General features: G+C 54.8%; 1 protein-coding gene across 1 annotated transcript; it reads left to right on the top strand.

Moving 5' to 3' along the window:
- The first annotated feature begins 1,272 nt into the window (after positions 1–1,272).
- Ccn4 (cellular communication network factor 4) lies at positions 1,273–22,220 on the top strand. The gene is made up of 7 exons (XM_071602421.1): positions 1,273–1,391; positions 1,531–1,752; positions 1,901–2,093; positions 10,862–11,141; positions 17,132–17,392; positions 20,208–20,401; positions 21,921–22,220. The coding sequence occupies exons 1-7, from the start codon at positions 1,273–1,275 to the stop codon at positions 22,218–22,220; spliced, it is 1,569 nt and encodes a 522-aa protein (XP_071458522.1).
- Positions 22,221–22,642: the final 422 nt, after the last annotated feature.

Here is a 22,642-nt window from a genome sequence, read left to right as displayed (position 1 = left end):
CCACAGTTGGAGAGCCCTGCAGGTCCTGTGCCAGTGTCCTGCACGGGACTAGACATCAGACCGCCCCAGTGCTCCGGTGCTCATTCCCATTTCTTAAATTCACATTAAGCACCCCTAAATTCTTTAAGCAATAGTACTAAGGGGACATAATCATTCTTCTTTGTAGAGGTAAAAAAAGAAGTGCAGAGAAGTTAAGTAATTTGCCCCAAGTCACACAGCTTCCAGCTTCTCTGGTCTAAATACTTGGGCAGAAGTGGGATGCACGCAGTCCCTGCCCCAATAGGAGTTTATAGGACAGACAGGTGGAACGGGAGGGACAGAGTGATGTCATCCAGAGCAGAGAGGCCAGGTGCAGGCTGCCATCTCAACAGGACCCTCTGTCACATAGGACCTGTTAATCAGGACCAGCAAGCCCCTGCCCACCAAGCTCTCTACTGCTGAGTCCAAGCACGTGACATTTGAGTGGGCCTCTCAGAAGCGTAGAAGTGGGCAAACAAGTGCCCGGGAGGTAATGCCCAGGCAGACCTTGGGTCAGGGGAGTGCACGGTGTGAGGTGAGGCTCCACACTCCCTCCCATCAGTGGGCGTGAGATGTGCAGCTGACTGAGTGTCTGTGTGTGAACATGGTGCATCCGAGTGCAGGAGCCTGTGTGTGTGTGGTACGCAGTCCCACTCTGCACCCCCAGAGTCAGCTGCACACACAGGCTCATTCCAGGTGTGGGAGGAGGGGCAGGCTAACTGGCTAGCTAGCCTGGAATCAGTGCTGGGACTGGGCAGTAAACACTCCCAGATATTGGGTGGGAAAATGGAATATGGGTGGTGACGATGGCGGCAATAGTGATGGTGATGGTGGTGATGATGATGGTGGTTGTGATGTTGGAGATAATGGCAGTAAGGATGGGGATGGTGGTGGTGGTGATGGTATTGGTGATAATGATGGTGGTGATGGACAAAATGGTGGTGATGGTGGTGGTGGTACTGATGGTGGTAGTAGTGATGGGGTGGTGATAATGGTGGTCTTATTAATAGTGATGGTGGTGATGTTGCTGGTAAGGGTGGTAATGGTGAGAACAGTGGGGGTGGTGATGGTGGTGATAATGATGGTGATGATGATGGCAATGATGATACTGATGGTTATGATGGTGAGAGTGATGATGATGGTGATAATGATGGTGATGATGATAATAATGGTGGTGATGGTGTGATGATGATGGTGAGGTTGTTGTTGGTGGTGATGATGATGATGGTGATAATGATGGTGATGATGGTGATAATGATGGTGGTGGTGAGGATGGTGATGGTGGTGATGGTGGTGGTGATGGTGATGGTGGTGATGGTGATAGTGTTGATGATGATAGTGTTGATGATGATAATGGTGGTGGTGGTGGTGTGGTGATGATGGTGAGGATGGTGGTGATGGTGATGGTGATGGTGATGGTGATGGTGGTGGTTAGGGTGGTGATGGTGGTGATGGTGATAATGATGGTGGTGATGGTGATAATGATGGTAATGATGGTGATTATGATGGTAGTGATGATGGTGAGGATGGTGGTGATGGTGATGGTGAAGGTGGTGATGGTGATGGTGATGTGGTGGTGGGGATCATGATGATGGTGATTATGATGGTGGTGGTGATGGTGGTGATGATAGTGATGATGGTGATGGTGGTGGTGATGCTGAGGATGGTGGTGATGTTGAGGATGGTGGTGGTGATGGTGGTGATGGTGATGGTGATGGTGATGGTGATGTGGTGGTGGGGATGATGATGATGGTGATTATGGTGGTGATTATGATGGTGGTGGTGATGGTGGTGATGGTGGTGATGGTGGTGATGGTGGTGGTGATGCTGAGGATGGTGGTAATGGTGATAATGATGGTAATGATGGTGATTATGATGGTAGTGATGATGGTGAGGATGGTGGTGATGGTGATGGTGATGGTGGTGATGGTGATGGTGATGTGGTAGTGGGGATCATGATGATGGTGATTATGATGGTGGTGGTGATGGTGGTGATGGTGATGGTGGTGGTGATGCTGAGGATGGTGGTGATGTTGAGGATGGTGGTGGTGATGGTGGTGATGGTGATGGTGATGGTGATGTGGTGGTGGGGATGATGATGATGGTGATTATGGTGGTGGTGGTGATGGTGGTGATGGTATTGATGATGGTGGTGATGATGGTGATGGTGGTGGTGATGCTGAGGATGGTGGTGATGGTGGTGGTGACAGTGATGGCGGGATAGTAAGAACACCTCTGGTCAGGTCTGCCTCTCAAGCTGGAGTCAGAGTAATGGGCCCTCCACACTGACTGTGCTTTTCACAGGTCGTGCACTTGCTTGTCCATGGACAGTCCCTGTGGTGGCCCCAGCCGTTTCCAGTCTCTAGGGGCGTGGCCATGGGGCGTCTGCGTTGTCCTGCATGGAGGTTGGCTATTGGAGGCGGGTCTTTACGCTTGCAGGGCGGGGGGAGCTGAGGACTCAGTACTGAGGGATGGTAAAAGCACTTGAGTTCTTAAGAAGAGCCCAGGAGCCTGCATGTCTGGTCCCCTCACACTGGATCTCAGATCATCTCTCCTCGACCACTGACATCCTGACGCGAATCGTCCACTTCTGCACTCCACAGACAGAGAGGGAGGTGGAGGGAGGAGGGAGCCAGGATCGGAAAGAAGCTGGGCCTCTCAAAACATGAACAAGGGACATTCCAGGGGAGGTGATAAGATCGGCCCGCCCAGGTCTGGGATCTGCAGGCAAGTCCAGGCTCCCTCTTGAAGGGGCCCGGTGGGGGGGGGGGGAGAGGAGGGCAGAGCCCGGCACCAAGGAGAGGAAGGGGGTCCCTCTAAGACCCCTGCCTTGAGTCTGGGAGTGAGAGGAGGGAGCCGGCCATGAGCCTGCCCAGGGCTAGGGAGGAGCTTGGGGGCCCAAGTGGACAGATTTTGGAGAGAGCAGGGATTGAGCCCGGCCCTGGGACAGAAGGCAGACTCCCCTGCGTGGCTAGAAGGCCGCCAAGAAGCAGCTCATTGCCGCCATAGTCCCAGAGCCCACTGGCCCGTTCTGGATGGACCCCTCATTCCACAGCAGCAGGGCTCCCAGGGGGCAGCCTCTGCAGGGGAACTGAAGGCTGCTGCCTCTGGAGACAGCGTCACTGGCCTTTGTGCCCAGAAGGGTGTGTGCCGTGCTCTGGGAGGGCCCTCCAGATGTGCTTCCTCCCCAGAAGCTCTCCAAACCCATTCTCCCCTCTGCCCACGTCTCCCCTGTCAGTCCGCCAAGGCGGCTCCTGGTCTCTGGCCCTGCATCCTCAGAAAGCCAAGAAGCGTGAGAGCAGCTTCGGCCCCTGGGTCCCACGTCAGGCCCTGCCCCGGCTCTGCCTGCCCAAGCCGGTTCCCCAGCCTCTCCCCTGGCACGTCACTCTGGTCTTCTCCCCGGCTCATGGGGGCCCTGCACACGCCCCCACGCTCTTCCTGCCATCGAAAGCACCTCCCAGCGGGCACTCTGCTGGCTGTGCCCACCGTGGTCCACCTGCCTCCTGCCCCTTCCTCCTGCACACCAGCCCTTGCTCCTGCAGCCTTGGGCCTTTGCTGGTGCTGTCCCTCCACCAGTCCTGCTCCTGCATTCTTTCCTGGTGGCCCGACATGTCCCCCACTCAGCCGTCCCTGTCTGTGCTGGCGCATCGTGGGGCTGGGAGCGTCCTTGTGGAGTGAGTGGATTCAGGGGACCGCGCCTGGTGGGAGGCGGGCAGCATGTTTACAGGGCAGGGACCACTGCCCTTCCTGACAGGGGGACTCTGCTGGGGGCGGGGGGGGAGCTGGGAGAGCCTGGACCAGATGCTCAGAGGACAGTGGCAAGCGCTGGCTTCGGGCTCAGTCCCTGAGGGCGGAACTAGGGGTCAGGAGCCCCAGCTCTAAGCAGGTTCTGCTTTCCCCTCTGAGCCTCAGACAAGAAAAGGGGACAGGAAGACCTGCTTGGCCCGTGCTCCAGGAGGGGTGGTGCAGAGCTCATCAGCAGGGGTGGCAGCACACAGCGGGGACAAGAAACAGCTCCTCTGCCCAGCTTCCGCTCCTCCTGTCACCTGGGCCGCAGTTATCCTCTCTGAGATGGACACAGAAGCCCATCGCACAGAGCCCTGTGACTGAGGGAAAGGACGCAGGTCCAGTGAGGAGCACGTAGGAAGCCACAAACAAAACCAAGATGCCCAAGTGCATGGGATCAAAGGGTGCTGTCCTCGAGGTCCTTTCAGTTCTCAGCAGAGCCTGGTGGTGCCACATGGTTTGGGGTTGGAGCTGCCCACCATCCCAGTTTCTTCCTCCCCCTTTTTTTGCTAGTGGACGCCCTGTGCAGCTCTTTCTGTCCACAGCGGCCACGTCCTGCTGCTGGCAAACTTCAGCTCATTTACGATCCCAGGAGTCCACCTTGGACGGCCCTACTGTGTGCCATGGCTCCACGGGCTGTGCCACCATCTTGTTAAATCCCACCATAGCCCTGTGGGGTGACAGGAGGCAGAGGGGACACAGTCCCACGCCATCCACGCTTCCAACACCACCAGATTTCCGAGCAAAACTGGTGGGACCCACTCCCAGGTCCGTCCTGTTGTGTCAGCCCAAGCCCGGGGTCCCCTCCAGAAGAGGGGAGGTAGATGCTCCAGCTCAAGTTAACAGATATTAACGTGAGACAATTAAGAAATTGTAACTCATTGTATTGGTGTGAGATTGTATGGGGGTTACAATTTTTAAAAAATTCCTCATACTTTAAAGATCTATTCTGAAGAACCTCAGGTAAAATCACAGATGTCTAGGATTTGCAGATTTCCAAGAATAAAGAAGCACGTGTATGCATGGTAGCAAGAAAAGAAACAAGAGTAACAGGTGTTGTAGTTATCAAAGCTGGTGGTAGGAATGGGGGTTCATTATACCATTCTCCCAACCTTGTGAATATTAGAGCATGTATCTGGCAAAGAAGTAACACATTTCAAATTTGTATGTGCATATGTATATGTGATTGTATACATGATTTATTTAATTAATATTATATACTATGTGTAATATACAATTGTTTCTTATAGATTAGAATATTGCATATTCTATATTATACAAAACATACATCTTACAAGTACAACTATATATAATTAAATATAGCATCTATATATCGTCGTACATAGTATAGAATATTCAATAGATATCAGTGCTTCTGTTGTGATTTCTTGAAACTCTGAACATGTGAAACCATCCCAGGCTGCCCTGGGGCCCGTGGCAGGGGCTGTGTGCCCACCCTCACCCTAGCCTGTTCTGGCTTCCTTCTGCTCTCTCCCTGCCCTCAGAGGAAAGGGCCCTCTCTGTGGGTCTGCCCTCAGCTCTGAGCCCTGCGCCTGGAAGGCAGCAGATGCTGCACCTGTGTAGGACAAGTGAGTGAACGAACATGTGAAAGAATGCTCATGATTTGGAAAGAAACCACTCCCTGCGAGCAAAGTCGGCTTCCCCCACTGCAAGCTCACCAGGCTGCGTTAGAAAAAAAATCTCAGCAAACCTTCTTTATCCCACCAGCCAGGAGCCTTCAGCTCCCAGGACCTGCCAGCTGATCTGCAGGCTCTGGCAGTGCTGGGTGATGGGTCAGTCCCAAAGCCCTCAGCCCAGGAGGACAGCCCCAGCAGAGGTGCAGACCCACTGCTGAGAGGCGCTGGGAAAGAGGTGGCCTTCCCTTGTGGCCAGCTCAGTCCTGAACTGGAAATGAGAGAAGCAAGCAGAGGGCAGGCAGTGGGCTGGGCTGAGGCCCCGCAGCCCTGCGGCCAGGCCATCTGCACCTCCCTCTTCCCCAAGGCCTCTAAACTGCTGCGAGGCAGGGCACCCTGTTCCTGAAAGCCCAGGCTGTGAGCCCTTCAGGCCATTCCTGCCTCAACCCTGCCCCCTCGTGGAGCATCTGGGTGCGGCCTCTCTAAGGCCCGCGGTGAGATCTCCATCCATCCTACTGTTCCCAGGCACGGAAGCCTGTGCTGGGCCCCACACAGGCGGGAAAGGGCAGCCTCTCCATGGAGAGTCCTGCAGCGGCTCTTCTCTCCTCTTCTGGGGCCTGTGGCAGCCTGGGCTCCACTCCACTCTGTTGGAACCCTCCCTGCAGGTGAGGGCCTGTCTTCACCGAGCACCGGGTGGGTGGGTGAAGGAGCTGGAGGAAGGAATGGAGAAGGAGTAGAGCAGCGTCACAAGCGAGGGCTCTGGAGGGACACAGGAAGCATATGCCACTTCCTGGCTGCTGGCCCTGGGACAGTCACTAAGCTCTCAGGGCCTCCGGTTCCTCACGTACGAAATGGGGACCACACTAGCACCTGCTCAGGAGGGCCGCTGGAGGAGCTGTCACCACTGCTGCCATTTTACAGCTGGGGGAACAAGCTCAGAGAGAGTGAGCACAGCCCAGGACCCAGAGCTGACAGGGATGGAGTCGGGGGCTGTCACATGGGGTCCTCTCACGGCAAGTGCTGCCCTTCCACTCCTCCTGTGTCCTGGTCACCACTGAACCACGCACACCTCAGAAGAGAGAGGGACATTTCTTCCTCATTAATGGGACATGGCAGGTCCCAGGTGGCCCCCATGCCCACCACCAGGCAAGTACATAATGAGGCACTAGCCCTCATGCATGAAGGTCACATTGTATACTTGTTTCCAGGTCCATTTTCAGAGAGCTGAAATACACTATAAAACCCATGGTTACCTCTCGCCTTTAAATATCATCTCAAAAGACAAAGGCAGGATTTCTTACTGGGGCTCTATTTCTGTTCCTTCTCAGTGGAAATCAGCTTAAGTGTGCCCCGTGAGTATGACTGCAGGAATCAATTCACGGCTTTTAACCCACTTGGGGATTACCTTTAGTCCAGAGGGGTTAAATATGTGGCACTTAAGGGACTTACCTTGGGAGCTACTCCTTTTTCTTTCCTTCCATTTTTTATGCATTTTACAAAACATCAAGGGAAAACACATGATCTTCAATTATCTGCGCAGGGCCTGCTTACTAAGCAGCACAAGGCCCAAGGAACCGCAGAGCAATTTGGGCACCACAGCTCTGCAGGACTGTGCTGGGGTCAGCCTTAGGCTGTCGGGGGTAAGGCACAAAAGTGTTGGTTGTCCAAAAGTCAAATGTTTAAAAGGAGGTGAGCTGCAGCCTTACCTCCTCCCTCCCCTCTGCCAACTGAGGCAGTGACTCCTCCCTCTCCTGTGAGAATCCAAGGGTTGCTTGTTAGTGTGCAGGCTCTGAGCCGGAGGACGGCAGAGGTCCACCTGAAGCCTGGTGTGCAAGGTGGGATCCATTTAGCAGGTTCCATAGGTCAGTGGTTCTCAAACTTTGTTGCCTTCAGAACCAGCTGAAAAGATCCCAACGTCCAGGCTTCTCCCCAGGCCACCTAGTCAGGATCTCTGGGAAAGCGACTGGGCATTGGTGTGTAATGAAACTCCAGGGTGGTTCTAAGGTACAGGAAAGTCTGGGAACCACTGCTGCACTTTGGTTCTGTTTGGGATCAGCCGACCTGGGTAGTGGAGGGGACGCTGAGAATCAAGAGGCAGGATGAGGAGGAGCCTGGGTGGGGTGGGCAGGGTAGGGGTGTGGCCGGAGCCTGCAGGGGCAGAACTAGGCAGGACACGCCGTGACCAAGCCAGCCCTGGGCATGCTCGGGAAGCATCTTAGAGTCATCAATCCATCTTGTCTTCCCCATAAGCCCAGTGGTGTCTGAGGAGGGTCCGGTTCCAGAAGCTCATCATAAAAGAGGTTTCATGTGAACAGTTTCAACTTGGAAGGACTGAGGCTGCTCTCTTCTTCCTCTGACTTTCCCCTGACAACATTCTCTCTGCCATGATTTTCCACTAGGGCCCAAGTGGCAGTGTGTTTGCAAAGATCAGTCTCCCACCTGCTCCACAGACACTGTGGCAGTCAGGACTCTTGGGGAAATGGTCAGGGTTTGGGCATATTCATGCCTGTGGCTGGGAGAGCAGGGGTGGGGTCCAATCCCCAGGGAAAATGAGAGCCTGGTAAGAGGGAACAAGGGCCCAGAGGAGTGTCCTAGAGTTTGAGTAACAGATCCAGCCTGCACAATGAAAGAACCGTTTAGAAGATCCTGGGGACCTCTATGCACACCCTCATGTACACACTATCTGTACACACCCCAGTATACATGCCCCATGCACATGCCCTATGTACCCTCCCCAATGTACACACTCATGTATACACTCTATGTACAAACGTCAATCTATACACCCCATGTACATACCACATGTATACACCCTAATATACACACCCATGTCACACACCCTAATGTGCACTCCCATAAAACACCCTGTGTACACACCCCATGTACACACCCCATGAACATAACCCCCGCCAAGCTGTCAGCCCTGCATGGCAGGATCCGCATGCAGCCCTGTTTTCCTCTGTGCACATGGGGTGGGGTTGATTGGTTCTCAGGAGTCTGGACTACTTGTGACCTGCAGCCAAATGCCCAGGATCTCCACGCTGGCAAGGCAGTGGGACCAGGAGGGTCCCCAGCACTGCACAGCTGTGGAGGGCCTTCCTTCCGCCTGGACTGTCTGGGAGCCTGCGACCACTAGGTGGTGCCAACAGCAAAGGCTGGGTCAGAGGACCCGGGAGCCCAGCCCTCCAACAGGATCCCTTAAGCCACCTGCCTAGCCCCAGGGAAGGTTTCCTGTAGCTCTGTAACCTGCTGCGTGCCTGGGGGGTGGGGGGGGGTCTTCATGCACTTACCTGGGAAGGGAGCTTTTTCTGGGGAATTTGCAACTTGATGTGGAGACCCATGGAGTGGGTACCCACCAGCTCACCTCCTGCTCCAGCCCAGTCTGTATCCTATCCCTGTGCTGGGCACCAGGAAGGAGGGATGCACAACTGCATCAGGGCAGGGGCTGTGCCTTCAGTATATCATAGGCCAGGCCCAGCACGTCCCCATGCCTTATGCCCTCCGCCCTCCCAACAGCTCCCGGGGCAGATATTATTGTGCCCAGATTACTCTGAAAGTTCATGTGTGACTGTGTCAGGTCCCATGTTCATTTATAGACTCTCAGTGCTGAGAGGAGAGGTGCAGGACATGACGTATTGAATATCAAGTGACACTCTAGCTGTTTGAGGTCAGCAATCCCGTAGCCATCCCTTCCTCAGCAGGCCCCTGGGGAGCACTTCTGTGTGCCACCTTATGTTTCAGGCACACGGCAGAAGCAGGGCCCAGACCCTGCCCTCAGCAAGTCCACCAACCCAGGGCCGAGACCAGCTCCAACCAACCTGGCTCTTAGGGCAGGAAGGAGTCATCGCTTCTGCCAAAGAGTACTGACAGCACAGGGACCCTCAGAGATGGCCAGGGGAGTCCATGGAGCTGCCAGGCGTCTAGTGCCACAGCCCTGCAGGGAAGTGCCTCCCTCCATGGAGTCAGAAAGCCAGCCAGCAAAGCCAAATGACCGTCACTTTCACAGTACTCAACGCCACCTGAATAAATCACCCCTACTAACGCCTGCTTCTCCATCAGCTTAAGTACAGGGAAAGCTTAAATCCATCTTCCAATGCCTAAAATTTAAGAGAAGCTATAACTAGCTCAGGAAATGGTTGTTAGGTGAATGAAAGAGCCCAGAGGAGGCCAAGGTCAAGAGTGGGTAAGTAGAGTTACGAGAGGCATTTGGGTCTAGGCCTTGACCCAGACTGTGTCCATGGCCACTTTGGGTCTGTTCCCTTCTCGAGAAGAGAAGACAAATTTGTGTGAATAACCCACATCACGGCCTGTACTGTAACCATGAAATGCAGATTTACAAGCCACAAAGAGTAGGGCCCTTCTGACAGAGGGAGACCCTGGAGCCCAGCCGAGCCCACCCTGCTGCCCCACAGAAGCCCTGGCCTCACCTCTGCTCACCCCAGAGTTCAAGTGTCCGGTTGAGCCCTGGAGGATGCTCTGTGGCCTAGAAGTGGCAGAGCCAGCTCCTGCCCTTGCTCTGTGTCCTCAGGGCATCCTCTTCCTCCCAAGGCCTTGGTCTCCTCTGGGACCTAGAGAGAAGGGCCTGGATGGGATTCAGGCGGCAGCTAGGGAGGTCAGAATCCCAGAGGCACAGAAAGCTCAAAGCTCCAGACACCAGGGCTGTCCACCAGCCCAGCCGTCAAGGCTGCAGTTTCTCCTTTCAGCTGTCCCTTTTGCCACTGTACATTTGCCAGAGTGAAGATGAACTTGCTGACTAGGTGGTGGGAACAGCGGGTGGTGGGCTGCAGGTGGGAGGGGTGGAGTGAGGCCCATCACTCTGACTGCAGAATGAAGACTCTTCTCTAGGGATCTGCTCTAACAGCTGAGCCCGGCCCACCTCCCCGGGGGGTAACGAGATCCAGACGCAGGGAGCTGAGGTCACGTTCCTGTGGCTGCAGCATGCCCCCTTTCTTGATAGCCAGTGGCAATATCAGGCCCCCTGGCCCAGCCTGGGCTTAAAGAGCTGTCATCCGCTCAGCTGGGACCCAGGAAATCAGCAGAGGAAAGACGGGGCATCTTGAATGATGTCACTGCAGAGTGACTCTCTTGTCAGCAGGCCCTCAGCTGCCCAACGACTGGGCCCCCTCCTCTGTGACCTGAGACCACCTCCCCTGCCCCTGGGAGTGTGAGGATGAAAGGAAAACAGGAAAGACAGTCAAAGAGAAGGCAAGCGTGAGCTGACGCCCAACCTGGGCCCATCGCTTTTCAGAGATTTGGGCTCCTGGGCCTTATTTTATTGAAAAGGAAAGAGACGCTTAACTATCAAATGCAAGGTGGAAAGTCTATTAAATTCCGACACTGTGAAGATGGGAAGGTGGTGGCAGGGCCTTAGGGCTTCTACCTGCTCCTCAGCAGCCCCCCTCACTGCTGCCTTTCCCCCACAGGCCCTCGTTCCGGCCCCCACAGTCATGACCTTCACCCCAGGGCCGCTGGAAGACACAACGGCGAGCCCTCAATTCTGCAAGTGGCCGTGTGAGTGCCCGCCATCCCCACCCCACTGCCCACTGGGGGTCAGTCTGATCACAGACGGCTGTGAGTGCTGTAAGATATGTGCCCAACAGCTTGGGGACAACTGCACAGAGGCTGCTGTCTGTGACCCCCACCGGGGTCTCTACTGCGACTACAGTGGGGACCGCCCGAGGTACGCAATAGGAGTGTGTGCACGTAAGTGAGAGCCTCCGTACCTTCCACCTGGCCCCAGGACCCCAGCTCTGGCCCGGGGCCCCTCGCCCTTGGCACACTTGCAGGCAGCCATTCATCTGGCCAGGCCTCAGCTTGGCAGGAGGCACCCCCAGCCCAGCCCAGCCCAGCCCAGCCCCTGGTGAGAAGCCACAGGGCAGGTCCCTCCTGGGGAGAGGGCGATGCCCATGTGCCTTTCATCTCTACACCTTGACTCCTTGCTCCCTTCTCAGTCTGGAAACATCCTTCTCTGGTAAGGAGTTTCCCCAGGGAAGACCTGTTCTCTTAGTGGGTGGCACCATCCCAAGGGATGTCAGGTCACTTCAGAGCACCTCATCGTTTAGTAATGTTATAAATTAAAATAATGTGGTTAAATCCAGTAGGCTTGAAATAATAAAAACCAGCAGCCTGCAACCACCCCTTCCTACCAACCACATTCTCTGGGTTACTTACAGTCACTTTTAACTTTCTTATATTTTCCACTGAGTGACTCATGCCTTCTGCTGTATTTTAACTGGACTGATATGTCAATTTTGGATGATTTGTTTATAATCCTATATGATAACTGATGACTTAGCTCCTCAGTGTCATCTAATACATCCCTTTTCTTTCAATGTCATTGCCGTAATTTGGGGGTATACAATAATTAGTATTTTTAATATTATGAGTATGGGAATAACGCTCACTACAGTACTTGATTGAATTTCTGTTTTACAATGCCTGGAGTGTTTCCTGGAGTTTCTAATTGCCTTTGCTTTTTTCTTTGCTCTTGGTCTTTACATCATCCTCGTGTATTTGTTTGCTCTTCAAGTGTTTGCTCCACTGTGGGTACCCTGCTCTATTTTGTTTTCAGAGACTGCCTCTCTAGGGCTTTCTGACCTACTTCTGGACTTGCATTTCCTTAATTTGACTCATGTAAGCATTGTCCATGGTACATGTCCTAGCAGGATGAAGAAAGGTACTTAACCATCATGCCACAGCAGCCTAACTTCTGAAGAGTTCTATGGACTCTCATAAATCCAAGAACTCCCTTCTTCCCTTAGTGCTGAATCAAGACTTCCCCATAATTACAACTCCACATACAGCCCATCACATATTCACACACAGTACAGTCTCTTATCCCCAGATAGCACATTACACTTCCTGAGGTGGGTTGATGGTGAGGGCTATGCACATAATTTCTAGTCACGCAATCCTGTCCAACCCTCGTGGTTAATTTATGGCACTTTTCTCGTTTGATCATTAGTTTGTTTTCAACTTTCATTACAAGACATGTCTTGACTTTGCAAGTAGCCCCCTCTGCTTCCTCTATCCTTCCAGTCTTTCTTCTTTTACTGAGACTCATTAACAGTTCCACAAAACAATGTGTTCAAAGAGAACTTGCGACCTGACCCGTACAGAAGCATCCAACATATTGATTCAGATATTTATTCCTGATCCCAGTCCAGACTTACTGAATCACATCCTTTGGAAGCAGAGATGGGAATCTGTACCAGGTGTTTCTCAGGGATGCTGAAGTTCAAGACTGACGGCTAACACACAAACTAGGAGGGGAAACTGGCCCAGCCTCCTTGTGCTAGAGCCGCCTAGAGTTATATGAGACTGTCTCATAATTCCTCTCCATTGTTCTTCAAGGTCACTCAAAGGGCAATTCAGTTCATGGCCATTGTACTAATCCCTGGAGCTGTACTACAATCTTGTCAATTACCAGGCATCAAAGCTTTGTAAGCCTTCTCTCCTGGATCCAGAGGCTGCCTCTCCTGCTTGCCTCCTCCACCAGGGCCTGGAAGCCCCCTGCCCCACCCCTCCTCCTGCCTGTACATCTCAGGTCCTGCCTGCACCTGCTCCCGCCTCTGGGCTCCCTGCCACCATGAGCCTTTTATGTATTTCCTTGCCATTTATTTTGGAAAACAAACAAACAGAAACTGTGGTCCTGAGAAGATTTGATTGGGTCTCACCATTATCAAGGCTTATCTGGACGTGTAGGTTTGCAGACACTGGAATAAAGTTAAACAGGTGCCACGGAACTTCAGGGGCTTGGAATGTTCATGTTCATTGTCAAGTCCCAAAGGAGCTGTGACAAGAGGCCTTTTTCATTATAAACTTATTTGAATACTGAGATATTTTGCTCAGGTACTTTATTCTCCACTTTCACCACACATATGCACACTCACACACACACATTATGTATATAATACATATGTATATAACACATCACATGCAAACCCATACACACTCACACAGACACACACACCAACTCACTAATGTTCTACTGACTCTTGTCCTAGAAACACTGCTGCAGTGTAGGACCTTCTGAAACCCAATGCAAGAAAGAAGAGAAGCCAGGCTGAAAGCATAGAGAGGACGACACCTCTGAGCCAGAGAGAAGGAAAAGTCTGGTCCAACAGACCCTCCCACCAGGGTCAGCTCAGCCAGCAGAGGGTCCTAGGATGAGACGCATCTGCCTTTGGAGGTCTTCATGTAATTATGTCAGGATGAGGCAGGTCATAAAAATGAGCCAGTGCGAAGCTGGCACTCAGAGAGGATGGGCAGGGCCATGGCAAACTGCCAGCTGCCAGCTTTGGCTGTCTGAGGTCACCCCCGGGGGACCTCAGCCCTGGTGGCCGGGGGAAATGTGAGCTTGGTCTTGTCCAGTCTGCTCAGTTTTCAAGAAAACCCAGAAGTCTCGATTTGTGTAGTGTGTATAAGTTGGCAAGACATTCAGAATGTTTTTTAAAAACACTCGGTGGGCCAAGCTAAATGCCCCCGCGGGCAGAGCGTGACCTCTGAGTTAGCCCGCTTGGCTATTTCGGTTGCACAAACACTGCATCTAATGCGGCTGGGTCAGCCTGAGGGCAGGGTGGTTGGTGGAAGCATCATGATGTTCACAGGCACCGGCTGGGGTTTCCGCCCTGGCCCCCCGCTGCTGGCTGTGGGCACTCACTGGGGGCTTGAGGAAACCAACCTCGGGAGCCAGGAGGAAAAAGGGAATATGCATCCACCCACAGGACCAGCGCTCTTGGTTTTGCTTTGTTTGACTGGCCTTTTCAGAAGTCATCTCTGTCCTGTCTGGGGTCATAATCAGAGGAGGGACAGCTCTGGTTCCAGTCCTGGCCCCGGCCCCAGTCTGAGGCGAGGGAACAGTAAAGGCAGACATGGTCTTTGGAGCTGGCCAACCTAGGTGGGATCCCACCTGTTACCTGGTACTAGCTAGTACTAGTAAATAAGTACTAACAAGGGCTTAGGCAAGTTACCTAGCCTTTCAATTCTCCGTTTCCTGGAAATGACCAAGAGCACCACCTCTCTGGGTGGTTGGGTTGAGTCCCCACATCTGGGGACGGGTCACCCACAGCCACTGCACACCCCATCTCCACCGGGGTCGGCTCATCACAGCTGGCAGCAACTCCCCCCACTTCCCCACCCACAGGTCCAAGGAGACCAGGGAACCTTCCAGACATAGTGGTTGTCAACCTTGGCTACAAACTGGATTCAAAAACACCGAGGATAACATAAGCCAAACATGGAGGTCCCCCTCAGATTCCATGTCATGGGCTGGGCACCCGCAGTTCCCTAGGTGCCTGTGCTGGTCCCAGGGAGCCACGGGTGCAGAATCTCTGTGCAAGGCCAGGCCTGCCCCGCTGCCTTCCTCCAGAGTCCCCCACGGGGGCGGAGCCTCAGTCTCACCTGCACTCGCCATCCCCACACTCACTCTCACCTACACTCACAGACTCACACACACTCTTACACCCCCCTCACACACCATACACACACTCACACACATTCACACTCCTGTTCACAGAGTCTCACACACATGCACTAACATACACCTACACACACACACCCATGCCCACACCACCCCCACACATAATCACACACACTCACACTGCCCTCACACACACTCACACCCCTGATACACACATAGTCAAATGCACACTCACTTTCACACACACACCCATACAACCCTGACACACACTCACACCCTCATAACACATACCTACACATTCACACAGTCCCAGTCACATTCATACCCCCACACTCACACTTACTCTATACACATTGAAACACACTCACCCTCCCATAACACACACACCTACACACACAGAGTCAGAGTCACACACACATACACACAGTTTCCCTCCACACACTCTCCCACACAGACACTTGCAATCTTCTTCCTGGAGGGGGTGGCTCGGTCAGGGTGACTCAGTGCAAAGCTGAACAACGCACTCCTGTCCCCTCTTGTCGGCATGCTCTTCTTCCTTTCCCATTCCCTCTCCTCGCCTGGTGGAAGGAAAGGGCTGTGGGGTCAGAGCCACGGGGCTGCAGTCCCAGCTCTCTCATTCACAGCTTCCTGACCTTGAGCAAATGAAGCACTTGGCCTCCTGGACCTTTCCTGTCTGCAAATGAAGAAAATAAAACTCTCTGATGAAGTCATTGGGAGACCTGAATGAGGTCACACCCTGGGGGTACCTGGCACCAGACCAGATGGCCAGGACATATTGGAGTCCTGCCTCAGTGCTCCTCCCCCCTGTGTGACCACTCCCTGGAAAACAGCAGCCAGCAAGACTCGTGCGCACCGAACCCACTTCTCATTCTGGTCCCCTTGGGGAGGGGACTGCGCCTCGTTGAGGTGGTCTTGCTGTAGGTAACAGTGACAGTGATGATGTGCTTCCCTCTAGGAGAAATAACTCCCACGCCTGCCGCAGAGGAGACCCAGGCCCCACACTGGATAGAGGATGATGACTATGGACACCCCTCCCTAGCAGAACCAGGGACAGGACAGAACCACAGGCAGGCTGCACATTCCTCCTCTGATGGGCTCCTTACTGCCTGGGGACTCTGTTCTCAGGCAGCAAATGGCATCAAGCATGACTTCTGGCCCCGCAGCCCACAAAACCCTCCCAGAAGTCCAGGTTCATGGCCAACTCCACGGCTACTCAGATGCCAACCCCGACACTCACATCAAGGCTCAAATCGGCCTACCTCAAACCCTGCTCCTCCAAGGAGGACAGAGAGCACCTCGCCTTCCAGGGAGCCTGCTCCTCACACCCCTCCACCAACACGCAGAGCCCTTCTCATGGCCATGGCCCTCCCTGGTTCCAGTCACCACTCACTCCTGCCTCTTGCCAGGGCTGGGCGGGCCTCCCATGCTGCCCTTCACCCCTCTTTTCTCTGTTCTCTGCTCGGTACCACACAGGTTCTTGTGAAGCATAATTCACGCCATTCGTGAAAGTTACTTATCAAACACCGACTGTGTGTACAGCACGGTTCTAGGCCGTAACTACTCTGCATTCTCCCCTGGGCCTCCAAGGAAGCCGTCTCTGGCCTGATCTCCTTCTCCCCATCCTCTTTCTTCCCTGTCCCTCCTGCACCCCTGCTTCCTCCCACCTGTGGTGTGAGCCCTTCCTTCCTGAAGCTCCTCCCCCAGCACCTGGGCTGACTCACACCTGCCCTCCTTTGGTCTTGGCAAAACCATCCTCGGCTCATTGAGGCCTCCCGGCCCACCCGGTTTCGATTCAAAGCTGTTCCCCATCATCCCTCCCGCCGCACTCTTCCCCGGGCGGAGGGATACGGTACCTAAGCCCCTCCATACGTCAGCCCTGAAGAGGGAACTGGGTTTCGGTGGTCTGCTTGCCTGCATGTCTGCCCTCTCAGCACACGGCCCTTTGGACCAGGACCAGGCTGTGTGTCGATGCCACAGGGAGCAAGCCGCCCTGTCCCTCTGGGTCTGTACCCTCTCACCGCAGCGCTGGTCCCTTAGGGGTGCTAGCCGCAGCTAATGACCCCCTCACACCCCAGGTCCTCAGTCCTCTCCCGCCCCTGCTCTCCGGGTGTGCCCACCCTGGACAGCTCCCCGTGCTCTGGCACCGTGAGCCTGAGTTCGGAGGGTCCAGCAGAGCCCGGGCCACACAGGCAGCCCTGGCCCAGAGCCCTGTGCCTCCTGGGCCTGACCTGGCCGCTGGCTGTGTTTGCAGAGGTGGTCGGCGTGGGCTGCGTGCTGGACGGGGTGCGCTACCTCAACGGGGAGTCCTTCCAGCCCAACTGCAAGTACAACTGCACTTGCATCGACGGCGCGGTGGGCTGCACGCCCCTCTGCCTCAGCACTCGGCCCCCGCGCCTCTGGTGCCGCCGCCCGCGGCGGGTGAACTTGCAGGACCAGTGCTGCGAGCAGTGGGTGTGCGAGGACGACGCCAGGAGGCCACGCAAGACCACGCTGCGGGACACCAGCGCCTCGGGTAGGTGCGGGCCCGGCAGGGGCGAGACCTGGGGTGGCGGGTCACAGACCCCCCCCTGCCTGTGAATGGCTCCGGGCGCCCACTGTCCAATTCAGAAGTCACTGATTGTGTCATTAGGAAGTCACTCCTCCCTGGGGCCATAGGTCCCCACTTGTAAAATGGAAATTAAGATTTTTATGCTGGGATTCTCGCAATATAAAAAGAGGAAGCACTTTGTAAGCTTCCTGAAGAACAAAGTGTTTTCCCAGGTAAACCCTTATTATCCTACCTGAGTGCTGGGGGGCACTGGAGGCAGGGCAAAAGCCCTGGGAAGGGAGGCCTGAGTGGCAGGTACCAGGGCAGAGGCGTGGGCCTCCTTGAGGCTTCAAGGTGTCTTGAGGTCCCCAGCTATGGAGGATGGGTGGGCAGGCTGAGCCAGGTAAGCCAGAGAAGAGGAGAGGGAGGCAGGGATGGGTCTGTGTGCTTTACCGCTGTCTCCTGGAGCCTAGGCCAGGGCCAGGGTCCTGTGGGTGGGTGGCTAGTGAGGCTCTGAGCTGGGCGGTGGGAGTCAAGGCAGGGAGGTGGGCTTGGCTGGAGTAGACCGAGGGCTTGGTATGCATCACTGTGGGGGAGAGGGAGAGGGGGTAGAGGTGACTCCTGGGACTTGTCACTGCTGAGGAGAGAACAGAAGAGACTGGGCACCTCTGGTGGGAGAGGTCTGCCCGCTGTGAGGGGATGTGAGAGAGGCTGGGGCCGGCTGGGAGGGGGAGGGTGGGCAGAGAGCCCTCTCAGGGAACCCCCTGAGCTGCTGAGGGCAGGGTGGCAGGGCGGCAGGGCCCAAGGACACGACACAGAGAGACATAGAGGGCCTGGGGCAGAGGTCTGCGGAGGTTGAGCTTTGAGAGGTTCTCAGAAGAAGAGATGAGGAGAAGAACGTCAGAGAAAACCCGAGGGCTTGGCGCCATGCGAGACAGGAGGGGACGCTGCTGGAGGACAGAGCCGCCTAAGCAAGGGGACATGGAGCAGTGAAAACTGGAAATGGGGTCAGGAGTTGCAAGTGTAGTGGGTACAAAGTAAAACCCCTAAGTGCGTGAGAGTGTTTGTGTCTCAGCCCTGGTGGCCCTTGGGGCTGCAGAACTACTTCCTTATGGTGGGGGCTGTGCAAGGGCGTAGGCTGTCCCCGTGTCCTGGTCTCTGGTTGTCTGTAGCAATCCCCACCCAGAAGTTGTGATCATCCAGAACATCCCAGGGTTGCCAGCTGTGCCCTGGGGGACAGAGCTGCCCGGCTCAGGAGCGGGTCCCTGTAGGTGGGAGAGGCAGCAGGGAAAGCCTGGTCCCGAGCAGACCCAGGGTGTCAGAGCAGCTGTCCCACACAGCCCCCCTCAGCAGGGTCACAGAAGAGTCACTGGGAGGTGGAGGGGGGCAGAGGCTGTCCGCCACTTGTGGTCTAGTGACCCCATTACGACAGCACAAACAGAGCCCCTGCAGCGCTGCGGAGGTGACCCAGAAACCAAAGCCCTTTTATCCTCTAGGCAGATCCTTTCTCACCACCCCCCAAGATGCCGGCAGCCCCCCTCAGCCCAGCCCTGCCCTCTCTGTGAGCTTTCCCTCTGTTGACATCCCCGCCCCCACACTGGTTCATTCCTGCGTCTTGGGGGGAGGGAGGCCTGATCCGCTTCTCTCCTGCTTATCTTCCCCCTCCAGCTGCCCCCCCCCATGCTTGTGTCCTCGGTCTCCCTCCTCTCCCCTCGCTCTTTCTTTCTCTTCCTTTTTTCCTCCCCTCCTTCTCTCTCGTCTGGGCCCTTCCGTCTGTCCTTCCATCCCTCCCCTCTCCACCTCTTCTGTTCTCTCTGGCCTCCTGCGCCTGGGTGTCCAGTGGGACCCTCTCCTGCGAGTCTGTCGCACCTTCCTGTGGGCAGCTCTCTGTCCTGCTGGCCTGTCTCTGCCTCTTTCTCTGGTTCACTACCCTCCGCTCCTCGGGTGACCACAGCACACCGTGTGCAGAAGCTGGAGCGTCTGTGAGCACAGACCTGTCCCCGAGTTGGCATTCATGTGGGTGACAGCCAAGGGCCCACACATGCCCACGTGGATGGGGGCTACTAAGGGCCAGGGACAGCTGGAGCATGCTTGTGTGTGTGACATTCCCTCCTCGACCCCAGCCCTGGGAGAGACAAGCTGTGGTTGACCCCATTTGTAGAGGCGGGGCTGGGCACAGAGGTGCGAGGGAGCTGTGGGCAGCAGGGCCCGGAGATCCCACGTAGTTTATTGTCTTAGCCACCACACTCTCCACGTGACCTCAGTGAAACATCAGGTGCCCAGATGTAGGTCCTCACCTTTGAACTTCCCCAGAATCAACTTCATCACTGCAGGGGTGGGGACAATGTCTTGCTAGCCTCTCATTCCCAGAACCTAACAGGACACTAGGCATAGGTTCAGTCCAAACCTGCACCCCATGGTCCTAGGAGCCCCCCCCCCCCAGGGCAGATATGGTTCCAATGTGGTAGATTGGAGGGGAAGGCCAAGTGAATGTGAAAAGATCACCCAGTTTGGAAATGGTATAGAAGGATTTGAACTTGGGTCCACCTGTCTTAAAAGATAATTTTCCTTCCATGCACCCTCCTCCAATCAGAAAATTATAAGGAACTCAGAAAATGCCCCCCCTTCCCAGGTACCAGTGATGATTAGAAACCAACTTGCCCTCCTGGGAGAGGGACAACCCAGTTCTCTCTCTCTCTCTCTCTGAGTTTTGGGGACCCCACACCTCCCTCCTGTGGAGGTGGTGAGGGCTGGGGCTGGAGGAGGCTGCAGACTCACAGGCACTCTGGTCTCTCTGCAGAGGCTGCAGGTGAAGTGGAGCCCTGGCACGGGAACTGCATAGCCTACACAAGCCCCTGGAGCCCCTGCTCCACCACCTGTGGCCTGGGGGTGTCCACGCGGATCTCCAACATCAACCCCCGGTGCTGGCCCGAGCAGGAGAGTCGCCTCTGCAACCTGCGGCCGTGTGACATGGACATCCGTCTGCACATCAAGGTGGGTCCAGAGCAGGGGCAGGCGTTTTGAACAACAGACGAAGCTGGCCTTGAGTTGGCTACTGGGCTTCCTCATGGGGCCACTTGTAGGATGGGAATAATGAAGCCCACCCAGTAGGCCTGGGGTAATGTTATTTAGGATGATCCGGACATCGAGACAGGGCGTCGTGAATTTCACTCAGTGGAAGCTTTTGTGACAACCATCCTATTAGAATCAAGGTCACTGGGAGGAGTTCATGGACACTCCACAATGCTCCTATAATGATTTTGAGGGACCCCATGGGCTCGCCTCCTCCCTGTGCTCCTGCTAGCCCAAGCCCACCCACATGGGCACACAGGACAGTGTGTGGTGACAGGAGGAGCACTGTACAGGACCGGGGACACTTGAAAACACCTCTCTGCTATTAGTTCCCAGGGCTGGGACTCATCCTTGTGCTCTGGGCCTCCGCCCCCCCTTCATCATAATGGAGCTGGTTTCTAAGATAACAGGAATGGAGCTTCAAGGATCTAGTGGGCCACAGGACTCTGAGCCCCTTCCCAGAACTGGACATGGATCTTACCTGCCTCCTTCAACACCCCTCACTCACGCCTCAGGCCTGAGGTCACATTAGAAGCAAAGAAAGCTCCATTTCGGGAGTACAGAGGTTTCTTGGGGATGCGGAAGAGACGCAGACCCTGTAGATGCCCCCTGGCTTCCCACCACCTCATCTGACTTCTGACATTGCTCCTGTGCATAGGACAGCTCCCAGGTCATCTCCTGGGGGGCAGCTGGAGGCAACCCTCCTCTTCTTCTCCCCTCCCTCTTTGTCTTCTCCTTCATCCTCTGAGTATCTCCCCTGTTGGGCTGCACTTGTGTCCTCTGTGCTTGGTGCAGAGCAGGGACTCAGTGGACGTCTCTAAATGGGACACCTGGACGGGAAGTGCCTGCAGCAGGAGAGTGGGGCAAGGCAGCTCTACAGAAGCTAAGGCCAGGCCCTCACTGGAGGCAGGGGACTCCTTCCCAGTTTTGTCTGCATGATTCGGTGCCCTAAGTGGGTCCCCCAAATTGCATGAGCTCCACATACCCTGGGGATTAACTTACTAAGTGCCTACTATGTCTAGGCATGGAATTATCCCATAGAGATGTAATAGAGCCCCAAATCTCAAGTGGCCCAGAGCCTAATGGAAGGATGGAGTTCCTTTTAAACAAATGTCAGTCCAATTTGATTTGTTGCATGGTAAGTATGCCAGAGGCTGTGGACGGCAGGAGGGGGTGGTTAAGGTAAGGCAAGCCTCTGACCATGGGGTCTGCATTCTAGCACTGCCCCTGGCTAGCTGGGGAACTGGGTTCACTGAAAGAGCTACCAGAGCTTCCTGTGCTGGTGAAACTGTATGAAAGGACATTGGCAGGGCTAAAATGCAGGACAGAAGGGAGATTGCAGGCTGTGGAATACAGTCCAGCAGGGCAGTCAGTCCCTCCTGTGATCCGACTGGGCATCCCCTGAGCATCCCCTGCTGAAAGATCCCTTCCTTTCCTTCAGGCAGGGAAGAAGTGTCTGGCCGTGTACCAACCAGAGACGCCCATGAACTTCACCCTCGCAGGCTGCGTCAGCACACACTCCTACCGACCTAAGTACTGTGGGGTCTGCATGGACAACAGGTGCTGCATCCCCTACAAGTCTAAGACCATTAATGTCTCTTTCCAGTGTCCAGAGGGGCCTGGCTTCTCCCGCCAGGTCCTGTGGATCAACGCCTGCTTCTGCAACCTCAGCTGCAGGAATCCTAATGATATCTTTGCTGACTTGGAATCCTACCCTGAATTCTCAGAAATCGCCAATTAGGTGTGCACATCATGGAACTGGGGGTCTGGCTCAGTGATGGCAAAGCAGCTGGCCCCTCTGGGGCCAAGAACTTCACAACTGAGCCATCAGATTTTGTCTATTTCTCCCTCACTTCTAATTACCCTGATCTTGACTCTTCTTGTCTTTGACTACCCAAATGACCCATGATGGTGCTGCTCAGGTCTACACAATTGGTCCCTTCCTTGGTGACATTCAGCATCACTCCAAAGAAAATACTTATCTCTAGCTGTTCTGGACAAGCCCCAAGCCTGATCCAGCCGCCCAAGTCATCAAACATCCTTGTGCAAATTGCCCAAGTCCCAAGAACTGGAGTCAGCTGGACATCCACTATCACAAGTTCCCCTTTTGGGTGCTAAACTGGGGAACCCTTTAGTCCCTTCAGAATGATGCACAAAATTGGG

This window comes from Marmota flaviventris, chromosome 15 (assembly GCF_047511675.1).
Source record: "Marmota flaviventris isolate mMarFla1 chromosome 15, mMarFla1.hap1, whole genome shotgun sequence".
NCBI lineage: Eukaryota > Metazoa > Chordata > Mammalia > Rodentia > Sciuridae > Marmota > Marmota flaviventris.
This window is presented reverse-complemented; position numbering and strand designations above follow the sequence as displayed.